Source organism: Leucoraja erinacea, chromosome 10 (assembly GCF_028641065.1).
Source record: "Leucoraja erinacea ecotype New England chromosome 10, Leri_hhj_1, whole genome shotgun sequence".
Classification (NCBI taxonomy): Eukaryota; Metazoa; Chordata; class Chondrichthyes; order Rajiformes; family Rajidae; genus Leucoraja; species Leucoraja erinaceus.
The window spans coordinates 43,735,944-43,758,604 of NC_073386.1; the positions used below are offsets into that span (position 1 = coordinate 43,735,944).

General features: G+C 41.4%; 1 protein-coding gene across 1 annotated transcript in view; it reads left to right on the forward strand.

Annotated features, from left to right (window-relative positions):
* Window positions 1–6,402: 6,402 nt before the first annotated feature.
* jak1 (Janus kinase 1) overlaps window positions 6,403–22,661 on the forward strand; it is a 50,200-nt gene continuing 33,941 nt past the window's right edge. Inside the window, exons 1-4 of the mRNA XM_055642069.1 lie at window positions 6,403–7,808; window positions 10,138–10,301; window positions 15,280–15,634; window positions 22,200–22,394. Of these exons, the coding sequence (XP_055498044.1) occupies window positions 7,734–7,808; window positions 10,138–10,301; window positions 15,280–15,634; window positions 22,200–22,394 (789 nt within the window). The 5' untranslated portion in view covers window positions 6,403–7,733. The remainder of the gene's footprint in view (window positions 7,809–10,137; window positions 10,302–15,279; window positions 15,635–22,199; window positions 22,395–22,661) is intronic.

Consider the following 22,661-nt stretch of genomic DNA (forward strand, 5'->3'; position numbering starts at 1 on the left):
CCTGATGGTGAACATATTGCTGAAGACATATGCATTGACGTTGCCAAGAAATGTGGTAAGACTGTTGATATACTTTTTTATTTGGAATAAGTTTCATTCCAGGTTCACATGAACATAAGGAAGTAAAAGTTATTATCTTGGTTCAATCCCATAGCAATGATGTTTTATGCATCACCAGCTCCTCACACATTTCCTGTGTGATCTGCTGGGAATATTGAGAGAACCTTCAGATCTTAAATTAGATGATTATGAACGGGATAAAACTGCAATATTCCTTTTCACTCCCTAAGAAATCAAACTAGACCAACAGATCCACTTGTGACTGATTTAACAAACAACCAGTTTGAGATAATCTTTTGCTGAGTTGGAAAAGGAATAGCCACATCAGCATCTCTCAAAATATGTTGCTTTCCTTTTCAACAGAAACAGGCAGTGTTGGAATTGTGGTTCTAGTTTCAACAATTATAGGTGCTGTTTGGGTGATCATGAAACATTAGTTGATGCCACCATATTTCCAGTTATTAATCAGTGCTATATTGGTGGTATTTTTACTACAGCTGCAGTAACTTTGAATTTTTGGGCCGACTTGCCATGTTTCATGATTTATAGATTGGCAATGCTTTTGAACATAAATTGAATATTCCTCCATTTTCCGTGAATTTGACATCTAACGTTTTACAAAGTGTTAGCAGAGTTTGACCTGGAACAGGCTGGGCCGTGCTAAAAGGCACAAGGTTCTGTATCTGAGCGCCACATGCTGAGTTACGAATTACATCTCCACCAGTGTTAATGGTGTTAAAATTATTAACTTGCTTCTTGCCTTACCAAGTAGCGGAGGCAAATGGAATCTGCCAATGACACCATACCCTGATCACCAATTTTCTCTTTGACCCGGGAAGGTGACCCTAAATGTTGAAAAACTGCAGCAGTTTGGAAATATGAAATACAAAATCCCCAAAGTATTGCGAAATACTCTAGAAGACTGCTATGGTTTGATTAATCTCGCAAAAGGGATTTGCTACCAACTAAACTAAACTTTCGGTCAGTCAGTGGCCAACTTGAAAACGTTTCCTCGCAAAGATATGCACCAATCGCTCTCCATTACTGTGCATTTATATAAACAACCACCCGCACCTGGAAGTTAATTAATTTTTGGTGGGAACTTACACCATGGTATGTAATTCGACATTGCCTCAAGTCACTAGCATTTCTTGGAATAATGGTTCATAATCCAGGAAGTCCAGTAGTATAACGTTGATTCCGAACAAAGGTTTGTTGCTGTTCTTTCCCATTACGCCATTACGTGAAAGCCTCATTGGATACGTGGGGTCTCCTGGGTTTTTAGGAATACCCGAACTTGCTATGTCGACAATACAAATGTTGCCTCTCTTCCGATCATACTACTGAGACTGGTAGGTCTTACCTTGTAGTGTTCCCATCTCTAAGGTTAAGGACTCCAATTGTATCCATTCACCAACTCCAACAGTGAAAACTATTCCACTTCTGAGAATGATCACACCAGTCTGGGGCTTATTTGCACCCAGGAGGGCCGGACTGCTCTGAATGAGTACATGATTTGCATCTTGCAATTCCCGTCATCTCTATAGGATTTTGCTATAACGATGATCAACTAATATAATTGGTGCCTTCTTTTAGCATCAACATTAGAAACATTCCTTTCTTAGTCTTGACTCCCAAACGGGGATTTTAATCGACACCACCCCCCTATTCTCAATGGGGTAGAAAGAACTCACTATGAGTGGATTCCGTTGTAGTTTGTACATCTTGCCCAACCTGTGACTCGCACGGTACCTCAGAAAGAGAATCGGTGAAGTTGCCAATGGGCCACACTATCATTACATCATTTTACCTCACGCACTCTAGCCATAAGCTGTGTTATAGAAGGAACTGCAGATGCTGGGGTCAAACTGAAGAAAGATACAACAAAAGACCTTTGACCTGAAAATGTTACCCATTCCTTCTCCACCGAGAAGAGATGCTGTCGGTCCCCCGCTGAGTTACTCCAGCTTTTGTGTCTACGCTTGCCTTAATTAAGGTCTGTCCCACCTCCTGCATTCCAAAAACAATACACCTAAACTCATGGGTACCTCTTAGATTATTTTGATATTTCAATTTGTGGTTGATGAAACTAACATTTACATACTTTTTTTTTATACAGGATCTAAATGACCAACTTAGATTGTTGCAGTATGGTTCTTGTGCTTGAAAAGAGATTTTAGACAGATCACGCATGTTGCAGGCAAGTTATGCATGTCCCGCTGTAAAGGCATGAGTGTTCAGTTTTATGTAACTATTCAACCATCCAAATATACTGATGGCGTGAACATACTTGTCTGAAGACACCTATGCCATTGACTGTTGCCAAGAAATGTGGTAACGGCACTGTCGACTCTACTTATGTTACTTTGGAATATGTTTCTATTCCAGCGTTCCATGCCAACATAAGGAAGTAAAACGTTATTGGCTTGGTTCACCCAAACTCCCATATGCCCAAGTATGTTTTATTGCATCACCCACGCTCCCCCCACAACATTCTCTCGGTCTTTGTGATCTGCGTGAAGATTGAGAGACACCTACAGATCTTAAATTACACTAATATGAACCCTGGGATAAACACTCACAATATTCCTTTCCACTACACCCTACAGACACCTGCACAATCTACCGGCCCCCACACAGCATTCCCACATTTGTGACTGATCTCATCACAAACAACCAGGTTTGAGATAATAGTTTGCATGAGTTGGGAAAAGCCAATGTAGCCCCACATTCACAGCATCATCTCAAAATAGTGGCTTCACCCTCTTTCAACAGAATACAAGCAACTCGTTGGAATTTGTGGTTCTAGTTTCAAAACAATGATAGGTGCTGTGGGCGATCACGAAACACTAGTTGAGGCCTTGCCAACATCATTCCAGTTATAATCAGTGCTATCTTGTGGTATTTTACTAACAGCTGCAGTAACCTTTGAAATTTTTCGGGCGACTCCCCCCTTGCCATGTTTCCATTAAATTTATAAGATTGGCAATGCTTTTGAAATCACATTGAAATCCTCCATTTTCATTTGTGAATTTGAATCTAACGCTGTGTGACAACAGTGCTAGCAGAGAGACTTTTTTTGACTCTGGATACAGGCTGGCCGTGCTAAAAGTAACAAGCTCTGTACCTCGAGCGCACATGGTCTGACGTTACGAATTATTAATCTCCACCATTGTTAATGGTGTTAACAATTATTAATTTTGTATTTGCCTTACCCATAGTAGCGGGATGGCAAATGGAATCATGACTGTTTTCTGCCACTTATTTTCCCCATTTGTCACCCATGGAACATCTGATGCTGCTTGAGCTGAAAGATACGTTTGTGGAGACCATTACCCGCCGTTCTTCAATTTAGACTAAAAGATCATAGTTCAGCGTGCCAACAACGATCTGAAACCTGTAAATTTACTGCAGTGAAAACGGGGAATAAATCACCAGGGTTGGTTCCTTCCCTAGTAACACAAGAATGTAATGCGTGCGGCACCTACCTGCATGGTCGCATTTTTTGATTTGCCATATGCAAACTGCCATTATAGGATGCTTTGAACTCAGGATATTTGACCGGAGGATATGTAACGGATAATGTGGACAACGTAACAGTCATGTACCGTGCCCGCTAATGTATGATCTACCGTTTTGCGGCACTTCTACTTTGTACGTGGAATCTGACAGTTAGTGGGTGTTTGTAATTGACTTCTACTAAAAAGCACCTTCAATAGAAGGGATTTAAAAACACAATGATTTGTTACTCTTTTGGTCTGGTGATGAAAGAACCAGGCATGGTGGTGTTCGGAATGTCTTTTATTATTACGCGTTTGATTTTCAAGCATTTTAGTCGAGACCAGTATATCTATTTGAATTTGTCACAACCTAATAGTCAACTATGTGCCCAGTTGAATTTCATGTTAAGTAAATGTGTTTTCCGAATCTTTTTCCTGCTCAGGTGTCTATTCTCCATTGTGCACAGACTCTCTCTCGCGTGGTGTTTGAGCAAATACGAAACCCTGGCCCCTTTTCTCCCATTATTATTTTCACATCTTACAAAGTTGATGTCCGCCAAATCAGACATTGATATTACCTACTTTCGGTATGATTGGGTAGGACTTGATTACTTTGGGAAATGTTATCTTACATAAGCAACTCCTAGGTACTCACATTCCATAATCTTACTATGACCATTATGGGTTGTTTTCTCTCTCGTTCGAGTGTAGGTTGCCCGTTTTCTGCACATACGTCTGTTCTTTCCGTCAATTTGCAAGGGCCAAGCGTCTTTATTATCCAATTCTCCTCATGTTACCCAGGGTCATGTCTGCTGGGATAAATGGTTCGCTCCCTTAGCCCTTCAAAGCGCAAAGGTCTGTTCTTAGAGTTGGAGACAGAAGAGATTTGGTACATGCTCTAACGCGGATGGCGAAAACCCAAACCCATTCAAGCTGTGACTGGAAGGGTTAAAGACCGAGAAACTGTAGCTCAGCCAGGCATTGATATGCGCGGTGTCAGAACTTGATGGGCAAAAGGCCTAATTTCGGCATCCTGGCAACCCAGTGGGTCGGACACGTATCTGTCGTGACGACACGATGAGAAGATCCTGGAGCGTCGGCCCTGTACACTCAAAGCCCACCATTTTATCGTGTGGGTTGAGCAGCACCCCAGCAATGATCATCCTACACGCGGAACCGTCATCTCACTTCGGACACAGATATCACGAGCCCACCTCTCAGTGACAGTTAGCCGAGCAGCTTTTCTACATGCATTGATGCCCTGATCCATGCACACTAAAGGGAGGCTTGTGCCCTTTTTCCAGCGAGTATATGACTAATCATCCTCAGTATTTCACCCATTTTACCAACCCCCGTTCTACTTAGTCTACCCAGCCTTCACATCCGTAGTCCGTGCATAAATCTACACAGCAAACCATTTCCCAAGGTCAGCTGGTCTCCTGGCATTGTTTGATTCCCCTGTTTGGAAAGCAAGCTCACAGCCAAGCTGTTGTTTAAGGCCGTGTTATACCTTCCAGCCTCTCTTAATTTCGTCACTGCCCGATCAGCGAATTACATTTCATCTGCATGCCCTAAGGTTAGCTGCTCCTTAGAACCTTCATTAATTCTGTTTTAAGGTAATCGAGGGACCCCCCTGTTTGATGTAGATTTAATCCTGACGTCTATAACACACCCGAGGTTTTTATGCTCTTAATGCATCTCTGTCTAGGTGGTTTTTGTGATCCGTGAGATGATAGCGTTCAGCTGGACAGGACTGACGTGCGGGGTACCCCACAAGTGGTGTCCATTGGGATCCGGCTTTGGAAACAAAGTGACTTGTGAACGTGTATCTAGCACGTCCTCATTGCAGCGAGTGTTTGTTTTAAAAGAGGTGAAAGGTTCATGATGACACAACAGTAGGCTTATTTAGTGGAAATTCTAGTTGGAAATACATAATGCAATAGGTGCAGCGAGTAGCCGCCCCACACTAAGCCCTCTCGATTCTCACGCCACCGCCACACATCAACCCCCTCGTGATCATGCCCTGATCATTCGTTCGCCACAACTAAGTCCACCGTTCCCCTGCACTTTCGTATACCTATATCCCTGATTTGTCTTAGCCGTAATTTCGAGCTCGCTATAATCTCCCTAATTTTTTAATGCAATCTCAAGTGAACCACGGCCCCAATGCCTTCTGAGGCATGAGTTACCCCCACTCCTCCCACACTACCCTAGTTGACTTATAATATTGTGCTCCTTGCCGTGTTCTCCGCGATTCCTCCCCCCTACTTTATCCGGCGAACACCCCTGCTCTCCTGAATTATTAGCCGTGTCTCATATACCTATTAATTTTATATGTTTTTTCTTATTTATTAGATTCCCTTCTTCCCATCATTTCAGAACATTCCTATTGGAATACAAGTCCAGTCGACTACACTCCCTGTCAATCACCTATCGACACCGTGATGCCCCATCACGCGGATAGTAACGTTAACCTACTGGAACCTACACGGCTACCTCCCTCAATCAGCTTTAAGAATGGTCCTGTCATCAAATTATGGTACTGTATTCGAACATCAAATTATTTGCTGCCAGAGAATTATGCAAGTATGATATTTCACAGCAAGCGTGTTATCTGAACATGGAGGATTTGTACTTAAAAATGGTGGCTATTCTGCAATCATATTCCTCAAACATTTTCTCTGTTTTATCTTTGTACCGTTCTGCTAGTCTTCGTTATTTGGCCTTGCCATTCCTGTATCATAGATATGTGCAATATGTTAAGAACTGGGAATGACAAACACCAATAGCACTGGCCGTGTTTGATTACGTTTACTGTATTACATTGTATATTGTGATCATTCTTTTGGTAGGTGGACTTACCATTGTGGCAGGCTTCATGCAGATAAGGAAAACAGCAAGTTTTATGTCTGTTTTAATTGAGTTAGCTCCTCTTGGCAAAAAACAAACTGTCAGAGAAACTCAGCAGGTTGAGCAGCATCTGCGAAGTGAAAGGAATTGCCGACATTTTTGGGTGAGAGTGGAGAGGAAAGATGGCCAGTCTAAAGAGGAGAGGGAGAGGACTGACACAGAGGCCAATAGTTGATATGTGGACCGAGGGGGAATGAAGGATAATAGGTAGGTGGAGGAGGGGTGGGGTTTGAAGACAGGCAGGTGGATGAAAGGTGGAAGCAGACAAGGTATACAAGATGGCAGATGGGACCAGTTGAGGAAGGTGAAGGCAGAGTCACCTGCTGAGGCTGATAAGCTGAGACATAAAGGTGATCAATCCTGGGATCTCATGACTAAGGAAGGTGGGAAAGAGAAATCTAGTGGGTATTCTGTGCAGAGATTCCTATTGCTACACATTTTTGTCCAGTTTTCTGATTGTCTTCTGTGTGCTAAGTACACATGCCAAGTGAGGATAGAAGCAAATCCAACTATTTCATGTGATCCAAAAGCGTTCCCACAGCCCCAACATGTTGTGATAACATGCATGAGCTAAAACAGTTGGCTCGCATACTTACCATTATGTGTTAGTCATTCATGGTCTTGCGAAAGGGACACTGTTTGACTCAGTCTTTCCTTTCAAAGTCTTGTGTAATTATGTGAACAATGTACTTTCAGTAAAGGCCTCTGAAATCTCTTGGTGCCTCCAGTTAGTAACAAACTGAAGACTTGATTTGTAGATACAAGGAACTGCAGATGCTGTTTCACAGAAAAAAATGGCACAGTGCTGGAGTGGGGGACAGGTAGCATCTCTGGAGAACATGGATAGGTATTGATTTATATCTGTTGATACTTTTAAGGTGGGCAAAAAAATATTGGAGACAACCCTGGACTCCGAGTGTGGTTATTCCTTTAGCATTACAGCAAAAGCAGATTGCTGGTGGAGATTTGGAGAATAAAATAGAAGGTCAACAAGTCAAGTCAAGTTTATTCGTCACATACACATACGAGATGTGCAGTGAAATGAAAAGTGGCAAACAGCCCATGGTACAATCTGCTGCACATAAACCTCTGCCCATTATTTTGTGTGGGCTGTAGCATTCATTCAACGTCATTGCTCTACATGGACCACCTACCAGAACAAACCATCTCTGTTTCTTCAGGTTCTTCTTTGGTAACTGGCATGGATCCAATGAAAATGAACAACCAGTCTGGAGACATACTCCTACACGAAAGCAGAAAAACATGCGTGACTCGCAAAATGCAGAAAATGGAACTCCTCTCTTGGATGCAAATTCCTTGGAATACCTATACTTTCAGGTATAAGTTTTGGTTAAAGGTTTTGATCTTGGGATTTATCAAATCCAGGAGGTTCCCAACCTAAAGGGAACCATATAATATTTTGTGCCGGAGGAAACTGCAGATACTGGTTGAAACCGAAGATAGACGCAAAAAGCTGGAGTAACTCAGTGGGTCAGGCAGCGTCTCTGGAGAAAAAGAATAGGTGACGTTTCGGTCGAGACCCTTCTTCAGACCGAAAGTCAGGGGAAAAGGAAACGAGAGGTATAGGCGGTGATAAAGAGAACAAATGAACGAATGCAAACAAAATAAGATGATCAAGGAAAGGTGGAGCCCACAATGGTCCATTGTTGGCTGTGGGCTAGGCAAAACTGGGGAGAGGGTGAGCAAGAGCAGAGCTGCGGGGTGCCAAGACACGTGTGAGGGCCTCATCTATAATAGAAGAGGGGAACCCCTGTTCCCTAAATAATGTATTGTTATTGATTTGGACTCTTCAATACTCTTTCTGCACAGTATAGTTTTTCATATTGTTAACATTAGACTCCAAATTATTGTCACATATTATTCCAAATTGTGTCATGTTGATGTGTACAAGTGGTTGCCAGTCTGATTTTGTTCTTCTGGTACACTGTGGGTATTTATTTGTAGGTATCTTCTTTCATTTGATGGATAGAATCATTAATCTTCCAATTTCCTGTTTATTCATGATAATTCCTGACTTTTCCAGCTCCAACAAGGTTCCAACACTATGCATCTGTTCTCCTCTCCTCCCCTTCTAGTGTTTTGTTGAGATCGTTCCCCTTGCAAGTCCCTGGTTGCTATTCTGCCCTGTGATCCTTTCCCCGTCATCTGGCAATTTTCCTTGTGAACACAGGAGGTGCAATACCTGTCCGTTTATCCCTTCCCCTTCCCCTTCTACCATCCAGGGACCCTAACGACCATTCCAGGTGAAGCAGTGATTACCTTGCACTCCTTCCACTCTAGCGTACAACATTTAGTGTTCATAATGTGACCTGCTCTGCCTTGGGGAAATGAAATGCAGATTGGGTGATCACTCTGCAAAATATCTGTGCTCTGGTCACAGGAAATATTTTCAGCTTCCATTTACTCAAATTTCACTGTACCGTAATTGGTACATGTGACAATAAACTGACCTTGAAACCTTACCTGTTGTTTTAATTTACCATCCTGCTCCCACTCTGAGCAGCCTATCTGCAATCGCCTGCAGTTACAATGAGACCCAATGCAAGCGCAAAAAAAAGGCACCACTTCATCAGTCTGGACACATTGCAGCCTTCCAGACTTAATATCACATAGAAACATAGAAACATAGAAATTAGGTGCAGGAGTAGGCCATTCGGTCCTTCGAGCCTGCACCGCCATTCAATATGATCATGGCTGATCATCCAACTCAGTATCCCGTACCTGCCTTCTCTCCATACCCCCTGATCCCCTTAGCCACAAGTGCCACATCTAACTCCCTCTTAAATATAGCCAATGAACTGGCCTCAACTACCCTCTGTGGCAGAGAGTTCCAGAGATTCACCACTCTGTGTGAAAAAAGTTCTTCTCATCTCGGTTTTAAAGGATTTCCCCCTTATCCTTAAGCTGTGACCCCTTGTCCTGGACTTCCCTAACATCGGAAACAATCTTCCTGCATCTAGCCTGTCCAACCCCTTAAGATTTTGTAAGTTTCTAACTTTTTCTAACATTTTCTAACTTTAGATAACATGCTCTTACATGCTCTTTCTTCCTGTCTAAATAAGAACCCGTTCTACTTGCCTTCCTTTCTCTCTGTTCCTCTACATTGTAGGACTGGCAAGCTGAATGTGCCCCAGTGTGCCAAAACCACATCGGCAACAAACTCAGTCTGAAGAAGGGTCCCGACCCGAAATATCGTCTGTCCATTCCATTTACAGATGCTGCCTGACCCACCGAGTTCCTATATCACCTTGTTCTGCTGTTTCTCTTTCTCAAGTCTCATGAAGGATCCCTCATTTGAAGCATTAGCTGATTCTCTCCCTCCAGATGATGTCTGTTTTTCCAACATTCTACAAGCATAAGTGTAGCCTACCAGGGAAGTCCCACCATTCTACTAGCAACAATCCATTACGCAGACCTACGATTCTGCTGATAACTGTCCCAGTTCCTCCACTTGTCATAGATATCCCCATCTTCCTGCTGATTGAAGACAAACACATCTCTCTCTTACCCAGTTTCCACAATGACTGCCTCACCTGCTGTGCATTTCCACAGTTTTCTATCTTTGTTTCAGATTTCCAGTATCTATAGTTTTTTTAATTTTCAACGCCATTTTCCTTTGAAGCTTACAATTATCCTCTTATTTCAGGGACAGTATGATTTGATTAAAGGCCTGGCCCCTGTTCGAGATCCTAACAGTGACTGTGAATTTCATGAAATAGAGAATGAGTGTCTGGGAATGGCAGTCCTGGCCATGACACATCAGGCCCTTAACCGGAAAATCCCACTGCAAGAAATCTCCAAGGAAATGAGGTGAGGGGATTTTGGAATGTCATTTTGGAATGTAATTTGTTATATTACATCTTCTGAGAAACAATTAATTTGAGAAACAGTGCACTATTGTTCAGAATAAAGACAACATTGTTAAAATAGAAAATTAACCTGAGATTCAATGTTTTGTTTTGTAATTTACCAGAACCTTTAACAATTTTCACTCTGAATGCTTCATTCTTTCCCTTGTTGGAGGTATATGTAACTGTATCTTGAATTTATTCATATACAGGTAGTGTGTTCTAACCTTTGTTGCACCTTCCTCAATTCTTTGAGCAAAAGTATTTATCTGACTGCAGATTTTGCATTGGCTTCCTAATTGTTACCTGGAATTTGAACAACGTTCGCACACATTTCCTGTCCACAAAACCTTATTTTGCTGTTGACAGGTTACCTCGCAATGTGTATCAAGATTTCCTCCGTTGAATACTGCTCAGCTGATGGCTGGGGTGGGGGGAAGACTGAGAACGAGGGAAAATTGATTTCCCAATACATTCACCAACCAACCTCTGCAGGTTTCCAACAAAGCAATTAATTACAATACTTTTGGTCTTCCGCATGTGTCGAGGGGCCGATGTCTCTGTTTTCTTTGTGTTCACAACCACAAAGGGAGATAAAATGATGTTGCAATACAGTGGTTGTGAGCTATTTACAAACTAACAAGCTGTTTCTAATTTCCTAGTAACTTGATTCCTATTGACATATCCTCTTGCACGAATGCCCTGTCGACTTGGAGTTCAACTTTAGCTGTTTTTACACAGAGAAATTAAAGGACAATTATGAATATGAAATTCATTGATTGCCACCTCTCTTGTGTCATATGCTATTCAATCTCACTATTTAAAACCACCAGGTTAGCTGTCATGTAGGTTGGATAAATCAGGAAAAGCGAGGAATATACATGAGGGCAGGCAGCAGCCACAGAGAAAGAAATAGGGTTACTACTTCAGGTCAATTAACTTTCTCCTTAAATTGGCAAACAAAACTAAACTAAAGGGGCGCAGCGGTAGAGTTGCTGCCTTACAGCGCTAGCATTGCCAGAGACCCGGGTTCGATCCTGACTACGGGCGCTGTCTGTACGGAGTTTTTTCGTTCTCCCCCCGGCCGCGCGGGTTTTCTCCGAGGTCTTCGGTTTCCTCCCACATTCCAAAGACGTACAGGTTTGTAGGTAAATTGGCTTGGTATAAATGTAAATTGTCCCTAGTGTGTGTAGGATAATGTTAATGTGCAGAGGTTGCTGGTCGACTCGGTGGCCCAAAGGGCATGTTTCCACGCTGTATCTCTAAACTAAACTAAACTTAAAGGGATTGTAGAGGAGAGGAGAAAATGAAAGGCTTCTGATAGAATGAGAAATGCAATGCAAGGCAAGGGAGTACACTTGTATACTATACATGGGATGAATGAGTTGTCATTTTAATTCCTAAAACAGAGCTGCCAAGAGAGAAATGGAGACACTGATGAAATACCCTTTCAAACGGGGTTCAGTGGCAGTATTGTCTGTATCTATTATTCCTGACTGCTTATATTTGTTACCTGAGTTAGTGAGTATATGGAAAAAGTCAATAATGTATCTTGGTGAGATAGCCATTAAACTGTTATCCACCACATCCTGAGGTGTAAGATTGTCCCAAATTATATTTCAAACTTCAGTTCCTCGTGGGAGTGTATAGCTGTTTCTTTAGACAGCAATATTGACAAACACAGAATGAAGATTCTTGGTTGTGCCACAGTTGGATTATTGCGTACAGTTCTGCAACAAGGGAGGCTAAGTCATGATCTGATAGAGGTTTATAAAATGATGAGGGGCACAAATAGAGTAGACAGTCACAGTCTTTTTCCCAGAGCAGGGGGAACCTAAAACAAGACGGCATAGATTTAAGGTGCGAGGGAAAATATTTAAAGGTGATGTAAGTAGCAAATGTATTTGATAATACAAAGAGGATGTAAGTTGCACTTTTAACAGATGTTTGGACTTGTACATGGATATGGAGGGTTTAGAAGGACATAGGCTAAATGCAGCTGTAGGATGATAAGAGTTGAGATATCTTGTACAAACTACAGTGCCCTTCATAATGTTTTGGACAAAGACCCACCATTTATTTATTTGCCTCTGTACTCCACAATTTGAGATTTGTAATGGAAAAAAAATCACATGTTTTGCACACATGGCTTCACAGGTATTTGTAATTGCTCTTGCCTTTAATTGCCTCCTTAATGCAGGTATAAGAGAACTCACAGCACCTAGTCTTTCCTCCAGTTTTTCCATCAGCTTTGGAAACTTTTATTGCTATTTATCAACATGAGGACCAAAGTTGTGCAAATGAAAGTCAAAGATGCCATTATGAGACTGAGAAACACAAATAAAACTGTTAGAGACATCAGCCAAACCTTAGGCGTACCAAAATCAACTGTTTGGAACATCATTAAGAAGAAATAGAGCACTGGTGAGTTTGCTAATCGCAAAGGGACTGGCAGGGCAAGGAAGACCTCCACAGCTGATGACAGAAGAATTCTCTCTATAATAAAGAAAAATCCCCAAACACCTGTCTGACAGATCAGAAACACTCTTCAGGAGTCGGGTGTGGATTTGTCAATCACCACTGTCCACAGAAGACTTCATGAACAGAAATACAGAGGCCACACTGCAAGATGCAAACCACTGGTTAGCAGCATAAATAGGATGGCCAGGTTACAGTTTGCCGAGAAGTACTTAGAAGAGCAAGCACAGTTCTGGAAAGAAGGTCTTGTGGACAGATGAGATGAAGATTAACTTATATCAGAGAGATGGCAAGAGCAAAGTATGGAGGAGTGAAGGAACTGCCCAAGATCCAAAGCATACCACCTCATCTGTGAAACACGATGGTAGGGGTGTTATGGCCTGGGCATGTATGGCTGCTGAAGGTACTAGCTCACTTATCTTTATTGATGATACAACTGCTGATGGAAGTAGCATAATGAATTCTGAAGTGTATAGACACATCCTATCTGCTCAAGTTCAAACAATGCCTCAAAACTCATTGGCCGGTGATTTATTCTACAGCAATAAAATGATCCCAAACATCCCAAGCAACAAAGTTTTTCAAAGCTGAAAAATGGTCAATTCTTGAGTGGCCAAGTCAATCCCCTGATCTGAATCCAATTGAGCATGCCTTTTATATGCTGAAGAGAAAACTGAAGATTAGCCCCCAAAACAAGTATAAGCTAAAGATGGCTGCAATACAGGCCTGCAGAGCATCACCAGAGAAGACACCTGGTGATGTCCATGAATCGCAGACTTCAAGCAGTCATTGCATGCAAAGGATATGCAACAAAATACTAAATATGACTACTTTCTCTTATATGACACTGCTGTGTCACAAACATTATGGTGCCCTGAAATGGGGGGACTATGTATAAACACTGCTGTCATTTCTACTTGGTGAAACCAAAATGTATAAAAATGGCTTTTATTAAAATCTGACAGTGCACTTTAACCACATGTGATTTTTTTTTTCTATTACATATCTCAAATTGTGGAGTACAGAGGCAAATAAATAAATAACGGGTCTTTGTCCCAAACATTATGGAGGGCACTGTGGACGCATATATTAGTTAGCAAGGTCGATTTGGGCAAAAGGTCATGTTTCTATGGTATCAATCTGAAATTTATGGTAAAAATGTGTGATTCCAACACAAAAATCTAAGGCAAACCTGAATCTCATTACACTAATTGAGGCCTGTATGTCATGATGTGTCTGAGCATGAACTTTTGGTGATAATATTTGGAAGGTTGTTTTTCTGATTTGGATAGGTCAACATCTAGATCATGCTGACTGACAATACTTGGTGACATATTTATGGTGATTGTTTACCTCATTTAAGATGTGGTTATTTAACTAAACTGTTACAATGTTCTTGATATCCGCCATTTGCCTTTGTATTGGCAGTCAGATTTTACAGATACCCAAAACTCCAACTAAGTACATCACCTTCTCATGGCCCTGCTACATTAACAACCTGAAATGATGCCATCACCATGCAGGATGCCATACCTCTATACACACTCCTTTATCCAACCCCATGTACAGGAACAGGGGTTCGGCCACCATGACTCTCCAACCAATTAACATATCCATTACATATCTTTGGAATAAATGTATTTATGTATTGAATAAATGTATTTCTGGAATGAATGTACTTAATGCTTTTCAAGGTAATTTTCTGTCAAATGGATGCATTGAATAGTTGAAATAGCTCAAGTAACATCTCAATGCCAGAGACCACTAAGTGCCTCAGCAGAACTACAGCCTTACAGCCCCAACACCACAGGTTCAACACTGATCTCCAAGCTGATCTACATGGAACTTACATGTTTTCCCTGGGTTTGCCCAGGTATTCTGGTGTCATCTCCTGTGCTAAAGACACGGGGTTGGTATACAGTAATAAGTTGCCCCTCGTAAGAGAATGGTGGAATCTTGTGGCAGTTGCTGGGACTGTGGGAGGAGTAAATTGGATTATAGTAAATAGTTGCTGAAGACAAAGCAGACATATTTCTATGCTATATAACTCTAGATATATCCTGGAGGGGGTCAAAGGATGTGCGGTGAAGACAGGACTAGAACACAAAAGTGGATAATCATATCGAACGGTAGCTGAATGGCCGATTTTCTATGTTTTTATGACATGGCTAATGCAAATCCTATAACCTGGTCTTCTTCAATATTCAGCATGAGTATAGTAGCAAGGTGGTCTGTGTGTGTGTGCAGGCAGTGACACTACACCGCAAGGCATGTTTAATTCATATGGATAAGATTAACTAAAGTATCATATTCAGCATGACAATTATTAGAAATGTTTGTTAATGTCCATTTAAAAAAAAAAGACACTGGTGCCAAGTTTATTACAATTGTTTCATTGCACAAAGATGATTCAAGTACAAGGTAGCATGCTAATGTAGTGTCAATCACTTGGTTTCTTCCAGTTACAAGAATTACATTCCCGAGACACTGAACTCGAGCATCAGGCAGCGAAACATTCTGACTAGGTGTCGTATCAATAATGTCTTCAAAAACTTCCTGAAAGAGTTCAACAACAAGACGGTGTGTGACAGCAGCGTGTCTCCTCATGACCTCAAAGTCAAGTATCTGGCCACCCTGGAATCATTGACCAAGAATTTTGGAGAGGAAATATTTAAGCCGATAAGCCTGTTGATTTCAGCGGAAAACGAACGTTTGATGATCAACTATGAGCCCATTGAAAAGGAACAGAAAGAGAAAGAACATGAGGTGATGGTCGCCGGAAGTACGGGAATTAAGTGGAGACGTATACCAAAAGAGGTTAGTGGTATTTTCCCTACAGCAAATTGTTTCCTGTAAGGAGCTGCCGTGGTAGCATATCAGCTTGCGTATTGGTAGAATATTCAACCCAGGGACCTGGCCTGTCTAATGCCCTCACACATCAAATTTCTGACAAATGTTCTGAAGTAGGTTTCCATTTATTCCCTCCATTTGTAGCTGAGATGAATTTTATTTTAATGCAGCCTCTCCCATTTCAATCAGTGTAGCTCATACTAGGAATCAAATCAAATGCCCTTTTTTAATCTGTACTACCATTTCCACCGCATGTGTAAATTTATTTCTACACTTGCTATTATTACAGCAAAAGAGCCAAGAGGCTTGTGAGTGATATGCATGATAAACCAATGCTTTGTGCTTACAGTTCCATGAACATTTATTGGTTGACTAAACCAAGTTGGGTCCTGTTGGGTCCCTGTCACACGGTTGGCCTGGTCCCTCAACGCAACCCGTTCCCCAACGCAATATTCCACCACTCACCCGTTTCCCCAATGCAACATATTCCACCACTCACACGTAGCTCCCAACTGTGCAGGGGCGGCTCATTTCCCCATAATTATCCCTCACAAAAATGCAAGTGTACTCGTGCCAGGAAAAAATATCCAATTCCACTTGCTGCCAGGACTCAGTGTCATGTGATTGCAACATTGTTGCGGGCAGGGCCAGCAATTGGATTTGGATTTTTCACACTGAGAAGTTAACTGAAAAGTCAATTGTTTAAATTTTTAAATGTCAATAACTTGTAAAATATACCATCAATCTGAACAAAAACTTTGATACACCACACCACATGACCATGGTGAGGAAGGCGGTCCAAAAATTGTAGCGATGTTATGTGCCATTTTGGCATATTTCAGGGCATGACAGATAGACACGAATGCACACACAGACAAGATGAGAGTTTTAGTAATATATAGATAGGTAGATAACATGTTTTTATTCAGTCATGTTGCTGTTAGCGTTTAATTTTGTGCAGCACAGAAACGGGCCCTTGACTGCTCCACATCCAAACTGACCTTTTTGTCCATTTATTCATACTACGTCCATATACTTCCTGTCTTGCCTGTTCAAGTGCCTGTCTAAATGTCTCTTAAATATAATGATTGTATCTAACTTTACCACTTCCCCTAGCAGTGAGTTCCAGATATCAACTATTCTCAGTGTCTGTAAAATAAATTGTCTTCTTAAATCCCCTTCAATATTTCTACCTCTCCCCATAAATATGTTCCTTCATGTTTTTGGTACCAAAACAATGGGGAAATTCCACCTTGTCTATGCCTCATAATTTGATATGCCTCTATCAGGTTAACCCTTGATCTCCTTCTCTGTGGAGTAAATACGCCCAACCTATCCTATCTCCACCCTAACAAAAGTTCTTCAATCCAGGCAACATCCTGATGAATTCTCTTCTGTACTCTCTTCAGTGCATCTTTTCTAGAATCCAGCGACCAGATCTGCACACAGTACCCCGTGTGGTCTAACCTGTGTTTTGTAAAGTTGCAACATTACGTCCTAACTTGTGTATTCTTTCCCCATAACTCTGAAAGACAATAGGTGCAGGAGTAGGCCATTTGGCCCTTCGAGCCAGCACCACCATTCAATGTGATCATGGCTGATCATCCCCAATCAGTACCCCGTTCCTGCCTTCTCCCCATATCCCCTGACTCCGCTATTTTTAAGAGCCCTATCTAGCTCTCTCTTGAAAGCATCCAGAGAACCTGCCTCCACCACCCTCTGAGGCAGAGAATTCCACAGACTCACAACTCATTGTGAGAAAAAGTGTTTCCTCGCCTCCGTTCTAAATGGCTTAAATTCTTAAACTGTGGCCCCCTGGTTCTGGACTCCCTCAACATCGGGAACATGTTTCCTGCCTCTAGCGTGTTCAAGCCCTTAACTATCTTATATGTTTCAATGAGATCCCCTCTCGTCCTTCTAAACTCCAGAGTGTACAAGCCCAGCTGCTCCATTCTCTCAGCATATGACGGTCCTGCCATCCCGGGAATTAACCTTGTAAACCTACGCTGCACTCCCTCAATAGCAAGAATGTCCTTCCTCAAATTAGGGGACCAAAACTGCACACAATACTCTCGCTAGGTATGGTCTCACTAGGGCTCTGTACAACTGCAGAAGGACCTCTTCGCTCCTATATTCGATTCCTCCTGTTATAAAGGCCAACATGCCATTCGCTTTCTTCACATCCTGCTGTACCTGCATGCATGCACCCCCAGATCACGTTGTACTTCCTCTTTTCCCAACTAGATGCCGCCATTTAGATAGTAATCTACCTTCCTGTTTTTGCTACCAAAGTGGATAACCTCACATTTATCCGCATTAAACTTCATCTGCCATGCATCTGCCCACTCCCCTAACCTGTCCAAGTCACCCTGTAGCAAGCATGATACGTCCTTTCTCTCATCCTATCTACCTATGTTGCCACTTTCAAGGAGCTGTGGAGTTGAATTCCAAGGCCCTTATTCTCATCAACAGTCCTTAGCGGAAAACTATTATTTGTATATGTTGCAGCACTATTTGACTTCCATAATACATTAGCGTGAACTTCTGAGAATTGAAATCCATCTGCCCCCACCTTTTCCAAAGTTTCTACTTAATGCATTTGTTTTTCCCATTTATTCTATATTAGCTTTTATGTGAACTGCATTTTTGTATTTGCATCTAGTGTTAGATCTTGAAGGAAGTCATTATTTATCAATACCAGACAATCTATAGTGGTATTGATCATGTGAAAATAAACTGTGCCCATAAAGGGTTTTGCATGGCTGCTAAAAATAACTAAATGTAGAAATAAATTGCACCAATAATTACACAAAATAACTGCATGCATTATTGCAGCTTACTGCAATTACAAAAATGCAGGAATCAATACTGCCCTTTGTAGGACTTTGCTTCTAATCGCAAGGTCAGACTCGGGCTTGTGTAATCTGGGCATCAATAAATGGACTCTGTAATCTTCCTGGGTTGAGACTGTTAAAAATGAGATGGATGAAAGAATGTAGCCTGTAAAGCTAATTGGTCATGGAAGAAGAAGAGTAATTACAATAGGTTTATTAATTACGATACATATTTTGGTGTTTTAACTGGAGTTCTTCCAAAATCCTGTCACCTTTTTTTCCAATTTGCACTGTAGTTTTTATCCACTTCCCCTGTACTTTCTGATCAATATTGACTCTCAGTCAAGCAGAATCTCAGTACTACCTTTCTTTCCCTTGATTTAAATCCCTCATGGTCATGCTTCTCCCTATCTCAGTAATATGTAGCCCTAGCATAGAAACATAGAAAATAGGTGCAGGAGTAGGCTATTCGGCCCTTCGAGCCTGCACCGCCATTCAATATGATCATGGCTAATCATCCAACTCAGTATCCCGTACCTGCCTTCTCTCCATACCCCCTGATCCCTTTAGCCACAAGGGCCACATCTAACTCCCTCTTAAATATAGCCAATGAACTGACCTCAACTACCTTTTGTGCCAGAGAATTCCAGAGATTCGCCCCTCTCTGTGTGAAAAACGTTTTCCTCATCTCATCTCTGCAAGTCTCTGCATTGTTCTAATTATGACCTCTTGCTTATCCGTGAACTTTATTTTCTATGAGCTGCTGTTGGAGCCTTGTACTAGTGTCTCTTAACCTCCCTCTTTCTTTTGCCTATTAAATGTTTTGTAAAATCCACCTCCTGTCATCTGCCTAGTAGCCTTTATGTGGAATGTACATTAATTTTTGTTGGATAACACTCATAGGATGCTTTGGAACATTTTGCGACACGAAAAACAATATATAAAGGAAGTTGACGTTATTTAAGAGGTGTGGGAAGAATGCGGAATTGCTGCCTTTACTGTGTCTTGTTGTTGGAACGGAATTGGGAAGTAAATTGGAAGCAGGTTTTCCGTGTTGCTATTAACTGCCAATATTCATCAGAAAGCTAGAGATAATGATTGGGAGTTGGAAGAAATATTCATTAATATGTAGATATTGGGTTCTAAAAAGTGCACAGAATTTTATTTTAGGAATTATATACCTGTAATGTAAGTGTTAAACAGTCTATGTCAGATTAAACTGAGTTTTCAGCAGCACATTTCAAACTTTGGAAAATAAGTAGATTTTGGAAGAATGCTTAGGCCAAGTTGGAGGGACCAGTAAATCATGAGGCCACATGCGAGGTCACCGAGATGAGCCTTTGCCTTCCTAGACACATCTAAGACTAGCTCGGCTTCCAATAGGGCAAATAACTTGTGCTATTTGGCACAAAGGAGGATAGCTAGTTTTGGCACAGTCACCTGTTGTGCTTCGCGAGAAAGTTATTATATAATTGCATGCTTCGACCCTTAGAGTAGGAACTTCAATTTTAGGGAAAGAGAGAATGAGCCTCACTTTCAGGGAGAGAGAGAAGGAACATCTCCTTCGGGGAGAGAGGTAGAAGGAACTTCACCGTCGGGAAGGTAGAGAGAGACCCTGGGTCTTGTTGCGGGCAGGTGTCAGGACTTTTGTGATCTCAAGGTCGGCCATTGCAGACAGGTGTCTCGGAAGTACAGAAGGGCACGAGGGACATTGCTTTATTAATAGTTTTTGTGATATTGTGTTTTAATGTATACAGTTGTTTGTACATTCAAGTGTTCTTTCTCCATTCATTGATCTGAATCCTTGAAACCTGCTTATATTTTGTTACAATGCCTGTCAGTTTTCCTGTCTGTTGCTGCATGGGATGTGTTTAAGGCTTCCCATCTCCAGCTGTGAATAATGTTGACCAATGATATTGCAGTCGAAAAGGGAAAGGGAAGGTTGTAAAAACAGACCCGCAATTCATAATTGCCTATTTTGTGTCAGTGTTGAAGATTAGTTTCACCCTTTTATAAAATATATAAATTTCCTGTGGCAGTCACTGTGGGACAATCTAGTCCAAGGGAACTTTGTTATTTGTATTAGAGGCTTAGTTTCTTAGTGTGTGTTGTTTGCGAGTTACTATTATGAGGAAGTGGCAGGTTTTTTTTGTGAAACCACTTCCTCTCTCAAATAGATAGAGAGAGAGAGAGAGAGAGAGATATGGGAGGGGGCGGGGGGTTGGTTCTTGGTGACAAGTACCACGTTAATAGAAACATTTCAAAACATATTTATGTTTATTTAAAGTATTTTTAGTGGGCCAAATTTTTTATGGATGAACTGACTTTCCAAGAATCTCAACTCTGTTTTTATCCCGATGCATGCAGTGTGATGGGAATATTTGGCTTGGCCAATAAATTCATGGCCTGCTCGACTTTACATTATTTTAAGCCAATGAACAATAAAATGAGCAGAGAGTAAATTGGCTATCTGCTTGAATGGACTGTTTGTCCACTAGATATGTTGGGTCCAAATCAGGTCTCCCTTCTCCAACCATCAACGTTGCTGGAATGGCCATTAATCTGGAACCCAACGGGGATCCTGACCTCTGGCGCTATCTGGGTTTGCGCGTTTTTTCCCATGATTACGTGGGTTTCCTCCTGGGTGCTTCAGTTTCCTCCCATGTCACAGAGAGACCACTTGGCAGATTGACTGGCTGTTGTCCATTACCCCGAGTATAGTTGGTGGGGGCATAAAGGCAGGTGAGGGAATTGTTCACAGAGAAATGAGTACAGGAATGGGATTGCTCTGTAAACTGGCAGAACCCTGATGGGTATTTTCGAAAGAAAATATGAAAAATCTAAATATAGAAGCTAGAACTTTCAATCTCCCCTCTTTTCCTTCCATAGATATTTAAGAACAAATATTCTATGGATGTTACTGAAGTAGTTGAAAAATCCTATTTTGTATTACCTGGGGATGATGAACAAATTTAACTTGTATATGGGCACAGATTTTTTCCCCAAACCTCTCCTTTTCAGAGCAACCAATCTTAGGTACTTCACATGTTTCTGATACCTCAGGTTCTTAAACTGGATTTCATATTGATTACCCATTTTTACATTTTAATACCTGATCAGATTATGAAGTAGTGTGCTGAATTACACATGTTGTTTCACTTGATCACAGCTTTGTCGTGTATAATTTTGAAAATGTCCAGGGATTGTAAATTTAAATACTTCATGCAGAGGATAGTGAATTTGTGGAGTCCATCACGTAGGTAATCAGTGGAGATAGATTTTGTGGGGACAACAGCCACTTCCTTGTGGAATTCTCTGCTACAGAAGGTGGTGGAGACTGGTTCTCTGGATGCTCTCAAACAAGAGTTAGATAGAGCTATTAAAGATCGCAAAGTGAGGGGATATGGGGGGAAGGCAGGAATGGGGTACTGATTGTGGATGATCAGCCATTATCACATCGAAGGGCCGAATGGCCTACTTCTGCACCTATTGTGTATTGTCTAAAAATGAAATAATAATTTGGACAGGTCTAATTGAGGGTCATTCCAGTTCTGAGATTAGTGAACTCCAGCATTATATAAAATGTATAATCTATCCCGTCTTTAGCTGGAGCATGCCAATTTATAACATTTTGAGGAAGTTCTGCACAAGCATTAGCAGCGATCAAACTTACATTTCTCCTTTTTCTCCTGTTAAAGTCAACAACTATTTTGAAAGAGAAAAATAAATTGCAGAAGAACAAGAACAAGCACCTGCCCAAAAGCAGTAAGACAGGTGAAGGCAAAGGTGTTCACAGTGAGAACTGGAATCTATTTTCTGACTTTTATGAGATCACGCACATCACCTTAAAGGACTCCCTAGTTATGATCAACAAACAAGACAACAAAAAGTTGGTAAGTTATTTGATGATTCCAGATTTTCTTCTTGTCTCATTGCTTTGCTGGGTTGCTGTTCATTGATCTCATAATGAAGTTCTGTTGTTTCTTTAGATAACATTCAGGCTTGTAGTTTTTTTTTGAAGAGTAATTGAATAATAATCTCGTGCAAGCAAAATCATGTAGGCTATCGAGGGATATGATGCAAAGACAGCTAAATGATCTTGAAATACAAACTAGCCACGGTCAAAAATTGTGACAGAAGTCGTTGGGGTAACTCACTGA